The following is a 14,174-nucleotide window of genomic DNA, read 5'->3' as shown; positions in this document are numbered from 1 at the left end:
AGAGGGCAGGACAACACCCCCTAATTATGGTTGGAGAGTAAGGCAACCCTTCTAACCCAGGTAGAGACAAGGCCACAGCCCCTGTCAGAGGCGAAGGCCTGACACCACCTCCTGCAACAGGTGGGAGACAGAACAAACACTCCTGCCCAGGCCCCTGGTACAGGTGACAGACTGGCAGCACTTTCTGCTACAGGCAGGAGGAAGGGACCCTGTCACAAGCACGAAGCAGGCCAACAATCTCCCTTTCCCCAGGAGCCAGGCTGAGGGTGGCATACGTCAGAGGCTGAGGGCCAGGTCACCAGTGTTACGAGGAACTCTAGGTGGCCTCTCTCGGGCCCAAGAGCTGGGCCTTGGCCGCACCCCTGGGAAGACAGAAGCCTGTTGCCACCGCCTGAGGCTGCACTGGGGCAGCAGGCTGGGGGAGGGGAAGCCCACAGAGCATTGTTGGGGTTTGTGAGGTGGTGCTGTGTGCACCTTCAGCGGCTGCGGAGAGAAGGGGGAGGCAGGAAATGGGGGGGCGGAGAGGAAGCCTGAGTTGGAAAGTCAGCCAAAGAGGGCAACGCAGAAACAAAAGCTGAGAAACACGAAGTTCTTTTGAAAAAAAAAACAAAAAACAAAAAAACAAAACTAAAAAACAGCCCTACAGAATGACACAGAGCCCAGAGTCCCGGCTGCAGGCCCCAGCTCCCCGTGCTATGAACCTGAGCGCTTCACAGTCCATCTCTGGGCCCCAGAACCACAGTAAGAACACGACTGGGGCTAATGGTAATAATGCACATTTTATCGAGGACTTACTGTACATTATCTCACTTAAGATGTATCTAACTACTTGTAGTGTTGGATTTTCCAGTGTAAAGATAAAGAGACAGATGCAGGGGTTAAGAGAGCTCCTCCAGGTCTGATAGAATCAATGTTGCAGCTGGCACTGAACCCGGGTGTACAAGATCCTGCTTTCTTCAGCTGCTCATTTATCTGAGTCACATTCCATAGGGGTGATTTAGACTGTTAAATTTTTTTCCAGTCCTCATCTTGATGAGATAGAGCAATAGAAGTGGAACTGTGTGGGAGGTGAGGATCCATCAAAGCTTCTCTACCCGCAAGCTCAGTCTCCTCTCCCGAGGTAGAACCCCTGGCCTTAGCAACCAGAGAGACAGTGAACCCGGGCCTGAATAAAGGACTGGAGAGACCTTGATGGGAAGCAGAGATTTATTGAGGAGACTACGGGTCTGTGAACTCCTCCCCTTCCTCCAAACCACCCTCTTCCCCTATCCGGGCAGCAGGGCCCAGGGATGCTGGGGCTTTAAGCTCCCAGAGCGCTGAGCATCTCCCCAACTCTACCCCAACCCTTCCCCAGGTGCTGGCTCCTCTGGGGTGCCCCTCTCTTCCTTAGTCCCAGGTGGGCTGGGGAATGGGTAGTGGGTGATGCAGGAGACACGCAGGGATCCCTTAGCAGAGGGTGAAGCGCCGGGCACTGATGTTCATGCGGGTGAGGCCCAGGTGCCGCAGTGGCGGGGCCAGGGCCAGGCCAGCCCCGGGCTCCAGCTCCAGCTCCATCTCGGCCTCGTTCAGCAGCTCTTGGTGCAGGTGACAGACTTGGTCCACCTTCAGCCGGTGCAGCTGGGCCCGCAGCCTAAGCAGCTGCCCTGCCAGCTGCCGGTCCTGTGCCTGCATCTCCCGCTGCGGCCGAGAGGGGGCATGAGCCTGCTGAACCTCCATTCTTCCCTTCCGGTCAACACCCCAGGGGCTTTGCCCTGGCTATGTCCTTCCCACCCGCTCATACCCCAGCTCTCTACAGCCCACCTCATAGATCTTGCTCTAAAACTAAGCTAAACAAGTACAGGTACCTGGGGCCTGATCTTAGATCAACTAGATGGAATCTCCAGTCTGGAGGCTGGACATTTTTATATTTGGACATATTAGATTAAGAGCCACCTAGTTAATACTGGCCTCCTCTGGGGACAGCGTGGTTAGTGCCTCCTTTGTATCTTTGGGGTATAGCAATTTGCAGAGGAGACTGGGAGGCCATGCCTTCCCCAGCTATCCCTGGTGGCCCCCAAGGGCAGGACTCTGTCCTGAGCCACGGGAGCACGAGGTCAGTAGACTGATGGACTCCTTCCTCAGTAAGGCTCCCTGAATCAAACACTGGACAAGTCCATTCCTGGCTCCTCAACCCTGGGACAAAGCCACAGAAGAGGGCAGTTGCTGGAGGCAGGGTCATTCTCATCCCCTCCCCATACCCGGGGTTTTGGGTCCTGAGGACTGCCCTCAGGGCCCTCTGCAAGGCTGCCCACCCCACCAGACTCACCAGCTCCCGTCGGAGCCACTCAAGGGCAGAGTCCATTGAGTCGAATCCGCAAATGGCCCCAGGTCCCCCGGGCTCGGGCCTGGCTTGGGCCCTGCGCCAGGCCTGGCTCTGGACCCGGGCTGTCCACTCCAGGTATGAGGGCCGCCGTGTCTGCAGCTGCAGCTTGGCTGTGAGCGCCTTCACAGAGTCCAAGCTCTCTGCTTCCTCAGCCTCCTCGTCTTCACCCACTGCCTGGAATTTTAATGGTCCCAGGGACATGGTAGGGGGTGAGCAGTGACGGAAAGGCTGCAGCTCTGGGGTTAGGGAAAGGCTGGCAGTATTACCCAGGAAGAGGTGGGAGAAGCTGAGGGTGAAAGAAATGTGCCAGGGAGTGTGCAATGGTGAACCTTCAAGGTGGGTCAGGAGGCTTGAATGTGTCAGGGTAAGCAGATGGGTGTGGGAGGCTGAGTGTGCCAGGGCTGGGATTTTCCTGGACTGTTATCCCAGGAGCCACGTGATGCCCATCCGGGTGGGGGCAGGAGGAGCCCTGCGCCTCTGGCCCCTTGGATGAAATTTATTGTCTTTGCCCAAAAGGAGACACCCAGTTCCCAGAAAGGAAGTTGCAGGATAAGAAAAGCATCGTCCACACCAGAGTCTTGGCCCTCTTCCCAAGACCCAAGTTAAGGGATTGGGGAGGGGACAGGAGGCTGACAAGCTGCCCCCAGTCCTGACTCATGACTGTGGCCCTTCAGCAAAGGAATAGTGTCCAGATCCTCAATTTGGGAGTCAGGAGACTTGGGTTCAGGTGCTGGCTCTGTGGGACCTTGGACAAGTCACTGACTCTGTTGGGACAGATCAGTGATTTCAAGCTATATTCCAAGGAACTTTAGGTTCCCTTGGAGATCCCACAAGGACTGTGTGCCGGGTAAGGGCAGAGCTGTGGATGGGCTCCTCGACCTTCCTCTCGCTGCCCCTCCCAGGGCTTCAACCAGAGTATTTCCCTTTTTAAAACTTTGTACTGAAATATAACACACACCCAGAAAAATTTACATGTCATAAATACATGGCTTAGTGAATTCTCCCCAACTGAACACACTGATGTAAACAGATCAAGCAAAGGAGTATTACCATCACCCAGGAAGCTCCTTCGTGTTGCTGGTCTAGACCAACTCTCCTAAGGGTAATGTAACCAAGCATAGCTTGCTCATGTACCTACGGTTGAGAAAGCCAAACTCTGACAGGGTGTTTGCAGAAAGTAAGGGTTTATTGCATGGGGGGCAAGCAGGGTAGTGAGAGACAAGTCTCAGATCCACATCAACTTGGTCTTTGAGTGTTAGGTTTTTGTTTTTTGTTTTTAAAGGGGAAGAACTGGACTTCCCCAGTGGTCCAGTGGTTAAGACTTCCACCGCAGTAGGCACGGGTTCAATCCCTGGTTGGGGAAGTTCCGCATGCCACGTGGTATGGCCAAAAGAAAGAAAGAAAAGAAAAAAAAGGGGGAAGAACAAAGAGGCTGGGATTAATCATCACCTTGTGAAGTTTCTGTGACATTTCTTAATAGTAGTTTCAGAGTCAGAATGTCTCTTCAGTTCAGTTCAGTTCAGTCCCTCAGTCGTGTCCGACTCTTTGCGACCCCAGGAACCACAGCACGCCAGGCCTCCCTGTCCATCACCAACTCCTGGAGTCCACCCAAACCCATGTCCATTGAGTCAGTGATGCCATCCAACCATTTCATCCTCTGTCATCCCTTTCTCCTCCTGCCCTCAATCTTTCCCAGCATCAGGGTCTTTTCCAATGAGTCAGCTCTTCGCATCAGGTGGCCAAAGTATTGGAGTTTCAGCTTCAACATCAGTCTCTCCAATGAACCCCCAGGACTGATCTCCTTTAGGATGGACTGGTTGGATCTCCTTGCAGTCCAAGGGACTCTCAAGAGTCTTCTCCAACAAAAAGCATCAATTCTTCAGCGCTCAGCTTTCTTTATAGTCCAACTCTCATATCCATACATGACCTCGGGAAAAACCATAGCCTTGACTAGACAGACCTTTGTTGACAAAGGAATGTCTCTGCTTTTTAATATGCTGTCTAGGTTGGTCATAACTTTTCTTCCAAGGAGCAAGCGTCTTTTAATTTCATGGCTGCAATCACCATCTGCAGTGACTTTGGAGCCCAGAAAAATTAAGTCAGCCACTGTTTCCACTGTTTTCCCATCTATTTGCCATGAAGTGATGGACCGGATGCCATGATCTTGGTTTTCTGAATGTTGAGCTTTAAGCCAACCTTTTCACTCTCCTCTTTCACTTTCATCAAGAGGCTCTTTAGTTCTTCTTCACTTTCTGCCATAAGGGTGGTGTCATCTGCATATCTGAGGTAATTGATATTTCTCCCAGCAATCTTGATTCCAGCTTGTGCTTCTTCCAGCCCAGCATTTCTCATGATGTACTTTGCATGTAAGTTAAATAAGCAGGGTGACAATATACAGCCTTGACGTACTCCTTTTCCTATTTGGGACCAGTCTGTTGTTCCATGTCTAATTCTAACTGTTACTTCCTGACCTGCATACAGGAATGTCTCTGGTTTATAATTATCTGGCCGGGTGGCCCATGGCTCGGGGGTGATGAGTTCATCTTGTCCTAGAGAAACAGCTTGAATTTGTATGTTAATGATGATACCTAGGATAGCAATTTCAGTACATTAATGATATTATCGACAATAGCAATTTTAGACATCTGACTCTGTGGGGTTTTTTTGTTTGGTTGGTTTTCAGCCTAGGCACAAGGCATGGGGGAACTTAGTTCCCCAACCAGGGTCTTAACCACTGGACCACCAGGGAGTTTTCTGACTCTGGTTGATTAGTGTTCATCTAGCACAGAATTGCGGAGAAGGCAATGGCACCCCACTCCAGTACTCTTGCCTAGAAAATCCCATGGGCGGAGGAGCCTGGAAGGCTGCAGTCCATGGGGTCACTGAGGGTCGGGCACGGCTGAGCGACTTCACTTTCACTTTTCACTTTCATGCATTGGAGAAGGAAATGGCAACCCACTCCAGTGTTCTTGCCTGGAGAATCCCAGGGATGGGGGAGCCTGGTGGGCTGCCGTCTATGGAGTCACACAGAGTCGGACACAACTGAAGCGACTTAACACCAGCACCAGCACAGAATTGAAGTCAGTTCAGTTCAGTCGCTCAGTCTTGTCTGACTCTGCAACCCCATGGACTGCAGCACACCAGGCCTCCCTGTCCGTCTCTAATTCCCAGAGTTTGCTCAAACTCATGTCCATTGAGTTGGTGATGCCATCCAACTATCTTATCCTCTGTCTTCCCCTTCTCCCCCCACCTTCAATCATTCCCAGCATCAGGGTCTTTACAAATTTACAGTTCTTCGCATCAGGTGGCCAAAGTATTGGAGTTTCAGCTTCAGCATCAGTCCCTCCAATGAATATTCAGGACTGATTTCCTTTAGGCTGGACTGGTTGGATCTCCTTGCAGTCCAAGGGTCTCTCAAGAGTCTCCTCCAACACTACAGTTCAAAAACATCAATTCTTTGGCACTCAGCTTTCTTTATAGTCCAGCTCTCACATCCATACATGACTACTGGAGAAACCAAAGCTTTGACCAGACAGAGGAGATAAATAAGATAAAAAAGTTTTGGATAGAGTGATTAATCATAAACTCAGTAAGGGAACTTGGTTTCTGGGGAACCCAGTTTCAGTAATACTGCCCTAATTTTTGACAGCTTAGATTAGTTTTGCCTTTTGTATACTTTCCAGTGTTTCTCAGTCTTTAACATGGATCCTAATCCCCTGGAAACTTATCAAAATAGACTGCCCCATTCCCAGAGATTCAGATTCAGTATGTTTGGGGTAGGGCCTATAATTTGCATTTTTAATGAATTCCCATCCCAGCTAATGCTCCTGGTCTGGAAGTTTGCAATTTATACTCTTTATATCTAGTTCCTTTTATAGAGCAGTTCCAACTTTGTGTTTATATTATGTATATGTGTGTGTGGTGTGGGGGGAATCCACTTATGATTTCATTATTTGAAAGAAGGGTTTTGCATACACACAAAAGCCTGGAACCTAGTAGACCAGAAGGCTCTTTAAAGGCAGGAGTACCTTTTATTTTTCTTAGTTATTATCACTTAACACATTGTAGGCATCATTGTTTAAGAAATAAAAGAATATCTGGATGGATGGGTCCTCCAGTAAATAGATTTAAACTCTTGTAATTTACCAGCTTAAGTGTGTCTCTTGCCAGACTGAAAACCCTGTGAAGGAAACCTTCCTCAGCCACGCTTGGGTCCCTAGGGCCCAGCTCAGTGTATAGGCAATTCCCCTTTGGTCAAAGGATGGAGTGATGAGGGGTGGGGCTCCAGAGGGCAGAACTATACCAGAAGTGGCCCCCCATAGAGGGCGCCCTCAGGCAGGGACTGCCAGCTGTGGTGGGGGAGGGGTGCCAGCTAAACAGCTGCTTGCATTTAAGGTGGACCCAGGGATTTCCCCACCCAGCCTCAGCTTCAGGAGAGGATGCAGACACTTCCTAGTTTCACACTCACCCTTTCCACCCCTCCCACCAGGGTACAGGAGAAGAGATGGGTATTTTTCTTTGTTTTTTAAATCTGTGGGAGTGCCAGCACCTTAGAGATTTTTTTTTTTAATGCCTCCTGCGACCCAGACACGAAGTCTTAAAGGACTTTAGCAAGATTTTTCTCCCCCATTTCACAGATGCTGAAACTGAGGTTTCCCTAACAGGTTCTAGTCCCGAGGTCTTCACTAAGAAGTGCTAGCAATGGGGTGGGGGTGGGGGAATTCCTGTGAAACTGTGAGATTTCTTCCTCCAAGGGGCCTCCTTAACAGCTGTCCTGCCAGAGTCGCCAGCTACCCAGCCAGTTCCTGTCCCTTTCAGAGCCCGCGCTCACCCCGCCTGACGCGCGAGTCAATCCCTGCCGGCGTCAGGCCCGCCGCTGGAGAAATGGAGTTCGCGGAGCTGATCCGCACCGGCCAGGCCCAAGCCGAGCTCCTGCGGGGTCCGGAGGAGCCCCCACTGCGTGGCACGCTTTGCATCACCGGCCACCACCTGCTGCTGTCGCCAGGGCCCCAGACGACTCCAGACCTGTGGCTGCTGCTGTTGCGTAACGTTGACTCCATCGAGAAGCGGTGAGACGTGGCGGGGGCGTCCCTGTAGTCGGGGAGCGCGTGGCTCAGCAGGGAGAGGGAAAAGGGCTAGCGTAGTTGGAGCTGGTGCCCCGCTGCATAACGTACAATCCTAAGAAACTCCTTTCTCCTCCCCCTGGGTCAGTGGACATTAAACCTAAAGCTTGTGCATTCCCAGGGTCGCGGGTGACTCGGGCACCATCACGCTGCGCTGTAAGGACCTGCGAGTGTGGCAGCTGGACATAGAGGGCGTGGAGGCGACGCTGGACATCGCCCGCTCCATTGAGGTATCCCAAGGATGCAACGGAGGCACTTAAGTTGCCCTATGCCGTAACGGGAGGAGTCAGCAGGGTTTACTTCTCAAGGGGGCTCAGCGTCCAGGTTTGTCCGGGAGCAGAAGGGGATGCAGGGTTGTCTGGAATGCGTGGAGAGGCAGCAGCTGCGGGACGGAGGGCTGGATTCCGATCTTTTCCAGATCTCTTGACTTCCTTCCCCAGGCGCTGTCCTCCCTGGAATCGGTCATCACCTCCTTTCCGTTCTTCTACCGTCCCAAAGGTTTGAGGTTAGGCGACGCCTGGCACTTCCACCCTCCCGAATGCTACTACAAGCGAGTAGCTCGCGAGGTGGGCACGGTCGTGCGGGGCTGGGGATATGGGAGAGGGCGCGGGGACTGGGCACTCATCGGGTGCCATAGACCGGGTCTTCACTCGTCCCTGTGCCGCAGACCAACGCGTGGCGGCTGAGCGAGGCGAACGAGGACTTCAGCTTGTGCCCCAGTTACCCCCGCGCCGTGATCGTGCCTCGCGCCGTGGACGACAGTGCCCTGGCGCGTAGCGCCCGCTTCCGCCAGGGAGGCCGCTTCCCTGTGCTCAGCTACTACCACGCTCCCAGCGGAACCGTGAGCCCCGCCCCTCCCCAGACCCCGCCGCTAGGACCCTCTGCCTCCCTATTTGGCTCCACTCTGCACTGGCTGGCTCTTCTGCGGGCTCTGCCGTAACATGGCCCCGCCCCCTCGGCTCAATCTTGCCTTCACCGGTGCTGACCCCGCCCTTCTCCGCAGTTTTGGAGTCTCCCCCGCCTCTGGCTCCGCCTCCGGCTGGTCTGGCCCCCTCCCCGAAACCTCCTCTTCTTTTGTCCACCCGTGACCCGCCCACGGCCTACTCTCGGGCCCCTTCCCGCTCTGGCCACAACCCACCGAGACCTGATTCGAAGGCCGTAAGGTTCCTGAGCTCCATCTAGCCTGACCCAGCCAGCTCTAGATCCGCTCCAAGGGATGCTCTGAGCGAAGTTCCTGAACCAAGCCTGGGTGGGTACAGTTTCTGGAGCTGGATCCCTGTCTGCAGGTGCTGCTTCGTGCCGGTCAGCCCCTGACTGGGCCCCAGAAGCGGCGTTGCTCTGAGGACGAGGACCTGCTGAGAGCTGTGTTGGCCGGGGCTCGGCCCGGGGCCCGGGGCGTCATCGTGGACACGCGCTCGCCCCAGGCTGCCAAACAGGCCCGCATGACTGGTGGAGGCACCGAGGCCAAGGCTGCCTACCCTGGCTGGAAACGACTGCACCGGCCCCTGGAGACGTAAGGGGCTTTCTCATGCCCGCCTAGGTTCTTTCCTCTAGGACTCTCTGTGGATGGGGGTGGGGGACTGGTGTCTTCTAGGAACTTCCAAGACTGTTTGATCTTCCCTGGCAGCCACCCTGCCAGGTGGGCATGGCCACTTGCAGGCACCCATTGACAAAGCTCTTTCCTCTCTAGGCATCCCAACTTTGCCTCGAAAGGGAAATCTCTTTTTTACATTAAACTGAAATTTGTCTTCCAGGAACAACTTCCTCATACACACACACTCACTCTCTCTCTCTCTGCACTGGTCCCAGCCCTGCCCTGAGGGCTGTACCCACACAGTTGTTATCTGTTCCCACCATCTCCAGGTGCTGGTAGTACCAAGAGGAGGTCCTGAGGGACTTTTGTGCTTTGAGGAGAGTGGAATGCTCCCCTATTCAGAATACAAAACTGTTTATTCATGACCGACATTGACCCAGCAGAGAGGCTGAGATGGTGGCCAGCCCAGACATGGCTGGCAGATCAGCAGTAAATGGGCAATTATAGTTCAGTGTGATAAGCAGCAGTACTGGAGGCACTCCCCCCTTAGAACAGGTCATCCTAAGAAGGCTTCCCTGAGAATAGGGTGCTTTAGTGAGATCTGAACCCGCTCCAGTGTTCTTGCCTGGAGAATCCCAGGGACGGGGGAGCCTGGTGGGCTGCCGTCTATGGGGTTGCACAGAGTCGTACACGACTGAGGTGACTTAGCAGCAGCAGTAGCAGTGAGATCTGAAACACAGGAGCGGTAAGCCAGAGGGTGGGAGAAGGACATTCCAGGTGGAAGGCCCTCCAGGTGTGTAGCAGCAGGCAGCCTAGTCAATTGCCCTGGTTTGGACTCTGGTGGTGCTAGTGGTAAAGAACCAGTCTGCCAATGCAGAGATGTGGATTCGATCCCTGGGTTGGGGAAGATCCCCTGTAGGAGAGCATGGCAATCCAGTCCAGTATTCTTGCCTGGAGAATCCTATGGACAAAGGAGCCTGGGGGGCTACAGTCCATGGGGTCACAAAGAGCTGGACATGACTGAGCAACTTGGCACGCACAGCACAGCATGGTGGGAGTGTGGAGTGTGAGGTGGAGGTAGGGAGGCTAAAGGGGCGACCCAGGCCAGAGCAAGGGTCTTGAGCACCATGATTATGGGCTTAGATTTTATCCTAAAGGCAATGGGGAGTCATTGAAGGCTTTTAAACAAGCCTGAAAAAAGTACCAATTAGATTTTCTGGCAGAAGGTTCCTGGTGATCTAGAACAGAACAGTTCCTGAGAAGATTCCAGAATCCAAAGAGTATTCTATACCTCTTGTCAGACTGGCTCTCCCAAGGGAGTACTGTGTAGCTCCCACTGGGCTGGGGTACATCAAGGGGACTGTGACACCTTCATCAAATTGGGAGTTTCCCAGGGCATTCTTTCTGGAGCTATTAGTAATTGCCCTCCGTTCTCCCCCAGGAGCATCTCTCCAACCTAAGAGACTCATCTTTCAATATCTTATCTTTTTGTCTTTTTATACTGTTCATGGGATTCTCACGGCAAGAACACTGGAGTGGTTTGCCATTCCCTCCTCTAGTGGACCATGTTTTGTCAGAACTCTCCACTATGACCCGCTGGTCTTGGGTGGTCCTGCATGGCATGGCTCATAGCTTCATTGAGTTACATAAGCCCCTTCGCCACGACAAGGCTGTGATCCATGAAGGAGAAGAGGGAAGCACAGAGGATGAGATGGTTGGATACCATCACCGACTCAATGGACATGAACTTGGGCAAACTCTGGGAGACAGTGAGGGACAGGGAGGCCTGGCGTGCTGCTTGGGGTCACAAAGAGTCGGACATAACTTAACGACTAAACAACAACAGAGCATTCTGTTTCTCCAGGAGGCAATGCTATGCCTCTCTACGATACTAGGTTTCCCCAAAGGGTCTTGGGTCTCCTCCAGCAGATTGGGAATCCTCAAGGTTAGGGAGTCACTTCCATCAGATTAGGTGGGCTCTCCAAAGGGTCTTGTGTCCCTCTTGTCAGATGGGCTCCCCTGAGGGCTCTGTGTCTCCCTCCTTGGCCTGGAGCCCTTGTTCCAAGGCTGTGCTCACCAGAGCTTTAGGCTGGAGGAACAATGACCAGACTCCCGCGTGTGCAGGGGGCGGCCCCTACAGGAGAGCTTCGTGCGCCTGGTGGAGGCCTGTGGGGACCTGGAGCAGAGCATGGACCGCTGGCTTAATCGACTAGAGAGCTGCCGCTGGCTGTCACATGTGAAGGAGACTCTGAGCACCGCCTGCCTAGCAGCCCAGAGCATGGAACAGTAAGACCACCGCCCTACAAGACAGGGAACAGGGCAGGGTGGGCAGGGCTCTCCATGCCTGGATGCAAAGCCATGTCTCAGTAAGCAAGCAAAGGTAGCCTTCAAACGGGCCCATTCTATTCCTGACCTGGCCACTCCAGGCAGGGAAGAACAGGCCACTGTTGATGAGCCCTGGGCCCACAGGGAAGGGGCCTGCATCCTGGTACATGGGGCTGAAGGCACAGACAGCACCCTGCTCATCACTTCACTGGTCCAACTCATCCTAGACCCCTTGAGCCGAACCATGGCTGGATTCCAGGAACTAATAGAGCGAGAGTGGATCCAGGTGAGTGGCCACCCAGCCCAGCCCTACCCCCCTTTATCCAGAAACCCCACTTCCTCATGCCCATCACTCTGCCCCTTCCCCAGGCTGGCCACCCCTTCCAGCTGCGCTGTGCTCACTCAGCCTTCTCCCACGCCCGCCCCAAACACGAGGCCCCCACCTTTCTCCTCTTCCTGGACTGCGTGTGGCAGCTGGGCCGCCAGTTCCCGCTGTCGCTGGAGTTTGGCGAGGGGATGCTGCTGGCGCTGTTTGATCACGCCTATGCCTCCCCTTTTGGCACCTTCCTGTGCAACACCGAAAAGGAGAGGTGAGCTAAGGGGGTGTCCAGGTGGGCCAGAGGGCAGGCACAAGGCAGGGGGGGTGGGTACCTACTTCCTTAGAAGACATCTTTGGGAATTCCTTGGTGGTCCAGTGGTTAGGACTCAGGGCTTTCACTGCTGGGGGCTGGGTTCAATCCCTGGTCAGGGAACTAAGACTGCCCCTCCTTCCTCCCCTCCAAAAAAGAAGATATCTTTCCCTTTTGAGTTTCTCTTGTAGAAAAACCGTGTGTCCTCTCCTCTCCTGCCTCCAGATCTCACATGTTCCCCTAACTTCTGCAAAGCTAGAAATGAGTGGGTCCATGGTCAGTCCTTCAGACCTACCTACCCTGTCCACAGCCAAGAACCATGCACTCCTAGCTTAAAAACGAGGACTGAAGGGGGAAATTGCTGCCAAAATCATTTCTGGGGCTCTCTACCACTTTGCAGGGTTGATTCTAGTGAAGCAATAGATTGGAGGTTGAAAGCGGAGTCAAATTGTTGGGCTCAAATTCTGGCTCACCATTCACCTAATGGATGATCAAAAGCAACCCTGAGTCTGTTTCATCAGTAGCAAGGAGGTGATCATAAGAGTCACCATGATTTAGAAGTGGGCTATATGTGTATGTGACAGGATTAGCTGAGTTAAAGCCTAGCAAATGCTTAACAGTGGGCACACAAGTGGTAGTTGCTTTCATTATTTGGTTGACTTGTTGCTCCCGTTAGCCATCTTTCTTTCATCAGACTGAGACAAGGGGAGGGAGGGTTCACTCCTCTCCACGAAGGCGATCATATATTTAGTGATCTTTTCTTGCCCAGTGGCCTCCCCGTCCTGTTGTTTTCACTAATTCTGCTTATCCAGGTTAGAAACTTTTTCTCTCTCCCCATCCTTCATATTCACCTTTTAAGAATTTCTTTTCTTAGTCCTTTCCAAGGCCCCTTCTACTTCCCTAATCCAGACTTTCCTTTCCATGTAGACCATTGGAATAGCTTCCTCACTGCTTATAGTATCTTCACTTTCCTCTTTTTTTTCTCTTTTAAACTCATCAGTCTAGACCTATCAGTATTCATATTGAGCCCTTTCCCACTTCCTTGCTTTTGTTTTTGTATTTCCATGTTGTTGCACACCTGGTGACTTGCTGCTAGACCCAGCTAAAATGGCACATTCTTTTTAAAATTTTTTCATTACTCACTGGGCTGCGTCAGGTCTTAGTTGCAGAATGTGGGACCTTTGTTGCGTCACGGAGATCTTTTGTTTGTGGTGCACACTCTCTTCTTGTGGCACATGGGCTCCAGAACATGTGGGCTCAGTGGTTGCAGTGCCCAGGCTTAGTTGCTCTGTAGCATGTAGCATCTTAGTTCCCTTACCAAGAACTGATCCCACGTCCCCGGCATTGAAAGGCAGATTCTTAACCACTGGACCGCAAGGGAAATCCCTCAAATGGCACATTCTTAAGTAGCCTTCCATGATCCTTTCAGGCAAAGATAAGCAGAACTCCTTAAGAACTAGGACTTTGCCTTGTTCCTGCTTTATCGTAGTTCAGGATCTGACTCCCAGTAACATTTGCAGGTGTTATCACTGCCCTAGGGGATCTGTCACCCTACTAACCAGGGCCCCCTCCCAGAATCCTAGAGTATACAGCCAAGTCTGGAAGCTCATTGTTTCACTCCCTCCAGATGCCTGTGTGAAGTAAGAACTCGAACACACTCCCTGTGGTCTGGGCTCAGTCAGCCAAAAGAGCAACGAAAGCTCCGGAACCCGCTCTACGTCCCCAACCCCCTGGCTATCTGGCCCTCGGCGGAGCCCCAGAGCCTGCGACTATGGCAAGGTGACCCTCCTCCTCTTCCCCGGGGGAGTTCTCGCCTCTGCTCAGCTTCCTTACCTGTCCTCCTCCTCCTCAGGCCTGTTTCTGCGCGGGACCCGTCCACCTGAGCCTTCAGAGGTAGTGTGGGAGAAAGTGTGGCAAATAGTGACAGATCAGAAGACAGAAGGCTCTCAGCCAACAGATTCAGCCTGTGAGCCTGGACCCTAAGTACTGGTCCTTAGATGGTGTTTGAGATGTTCCTGGAAGCTCTCCAGGCCCCTCAGCACCTCTGGATCTTGGAAGAGAGTGCCTACAACCCAGCCTGGATCCACGTGTGAAGTGTCCAAAGTATAGGCGGAAGGTCCAAATAATAAAAGCATCCATGATTGGTATCAGCTGGCTGGGGTGTCACTGAGAAGGGAAAACGATCAAATATCTGACCAGAA

General features: G+C 52.9%; 2 protein-coding genes across 3 annotated transcripts; one reads left to right on the top strand and one right to left on the bottom strand.

The window, feature by feature from the left end:
• Positions 1-760: 760 nt before the first annotated feature.
• On the bottom strand, positions 761-2,803 carry FAM167B (family with sequence similarity 167 member B). Its single transcript, XM_040228033.1, has 2 exons — positions 2,306-2,803; positions 761-1,677 (listed from the first exon to the last, which is right to left on the bottom strand). Exons 1-2 carry the CDS (start codon positions 2,561-2,563, stop codon positions 1,447-1,449), a joined length of 489 nt encoding a protein of 162 aa, XP_040083967.1. The 5' UTR covers positions 2,564-2,803; the 3' UTR covers positions 761-1,446.
• A 4,071-nt stretch (positions 2,804-6,874) lies between these two features.
• On the top strand, positions 6,875-14,120 carry LOC120854204 (myotubularin-related protein 9-like). Of its 2 annotated transcripts, XM_040228018.1 has the most exons (10): positions 6,875-7,431; positions 7,607-7,715; positions 7,926-8,051; positions 8,153-8,326; positions 8,772-8,998; positions 11,144-11,305; positions 11,489-11,630; positions 11,714-11,934; positions 13,601-13,752; positions 13,826-14,120. In XM_040228018.1, exons 1-10 carry the CDS (start codon positions 7,064-7,066, stop codon positions 13,954-13,956), a joined length of 1,812 nt encoding a protein of 603 aa, XP_040083952.1. In that variant the 5' UTR covers positions 6,875-7,063; the 3' UTR covers positions 13,957-14,120. The 2 variants fall into 2 exon arrangements, with proteins under 2 accessions (XP_040083952.1, XP_040083953.1); XM_040228019.1 differs by lacking the exon at positions 13,601-13,752.
• The last annotated feature ends 54 nt before the right edge of the window (positions 14,121-14,174 follow it).

This window comes from Oryx dammah, unplaced genomic scaffold (assembly GCF_014754425.2).
Source record: "Oryx dammah isolate SB20612 unplaced genomic scaffold, SCBI_Odam_1.1 HiC_scaffold_27, whole genome shotgun sequence".
NCBI classification, from domain to species: Eukaryota; Metazoa; Chordata; class Mammalia; order Artiodactyla; family Bovidae; genus Oryx; species Oryx dammah.
Note: the sequence above shows the minus strand (reverse complement) of the source record. Positions and strands in the feature narration are given on the sequence as shown.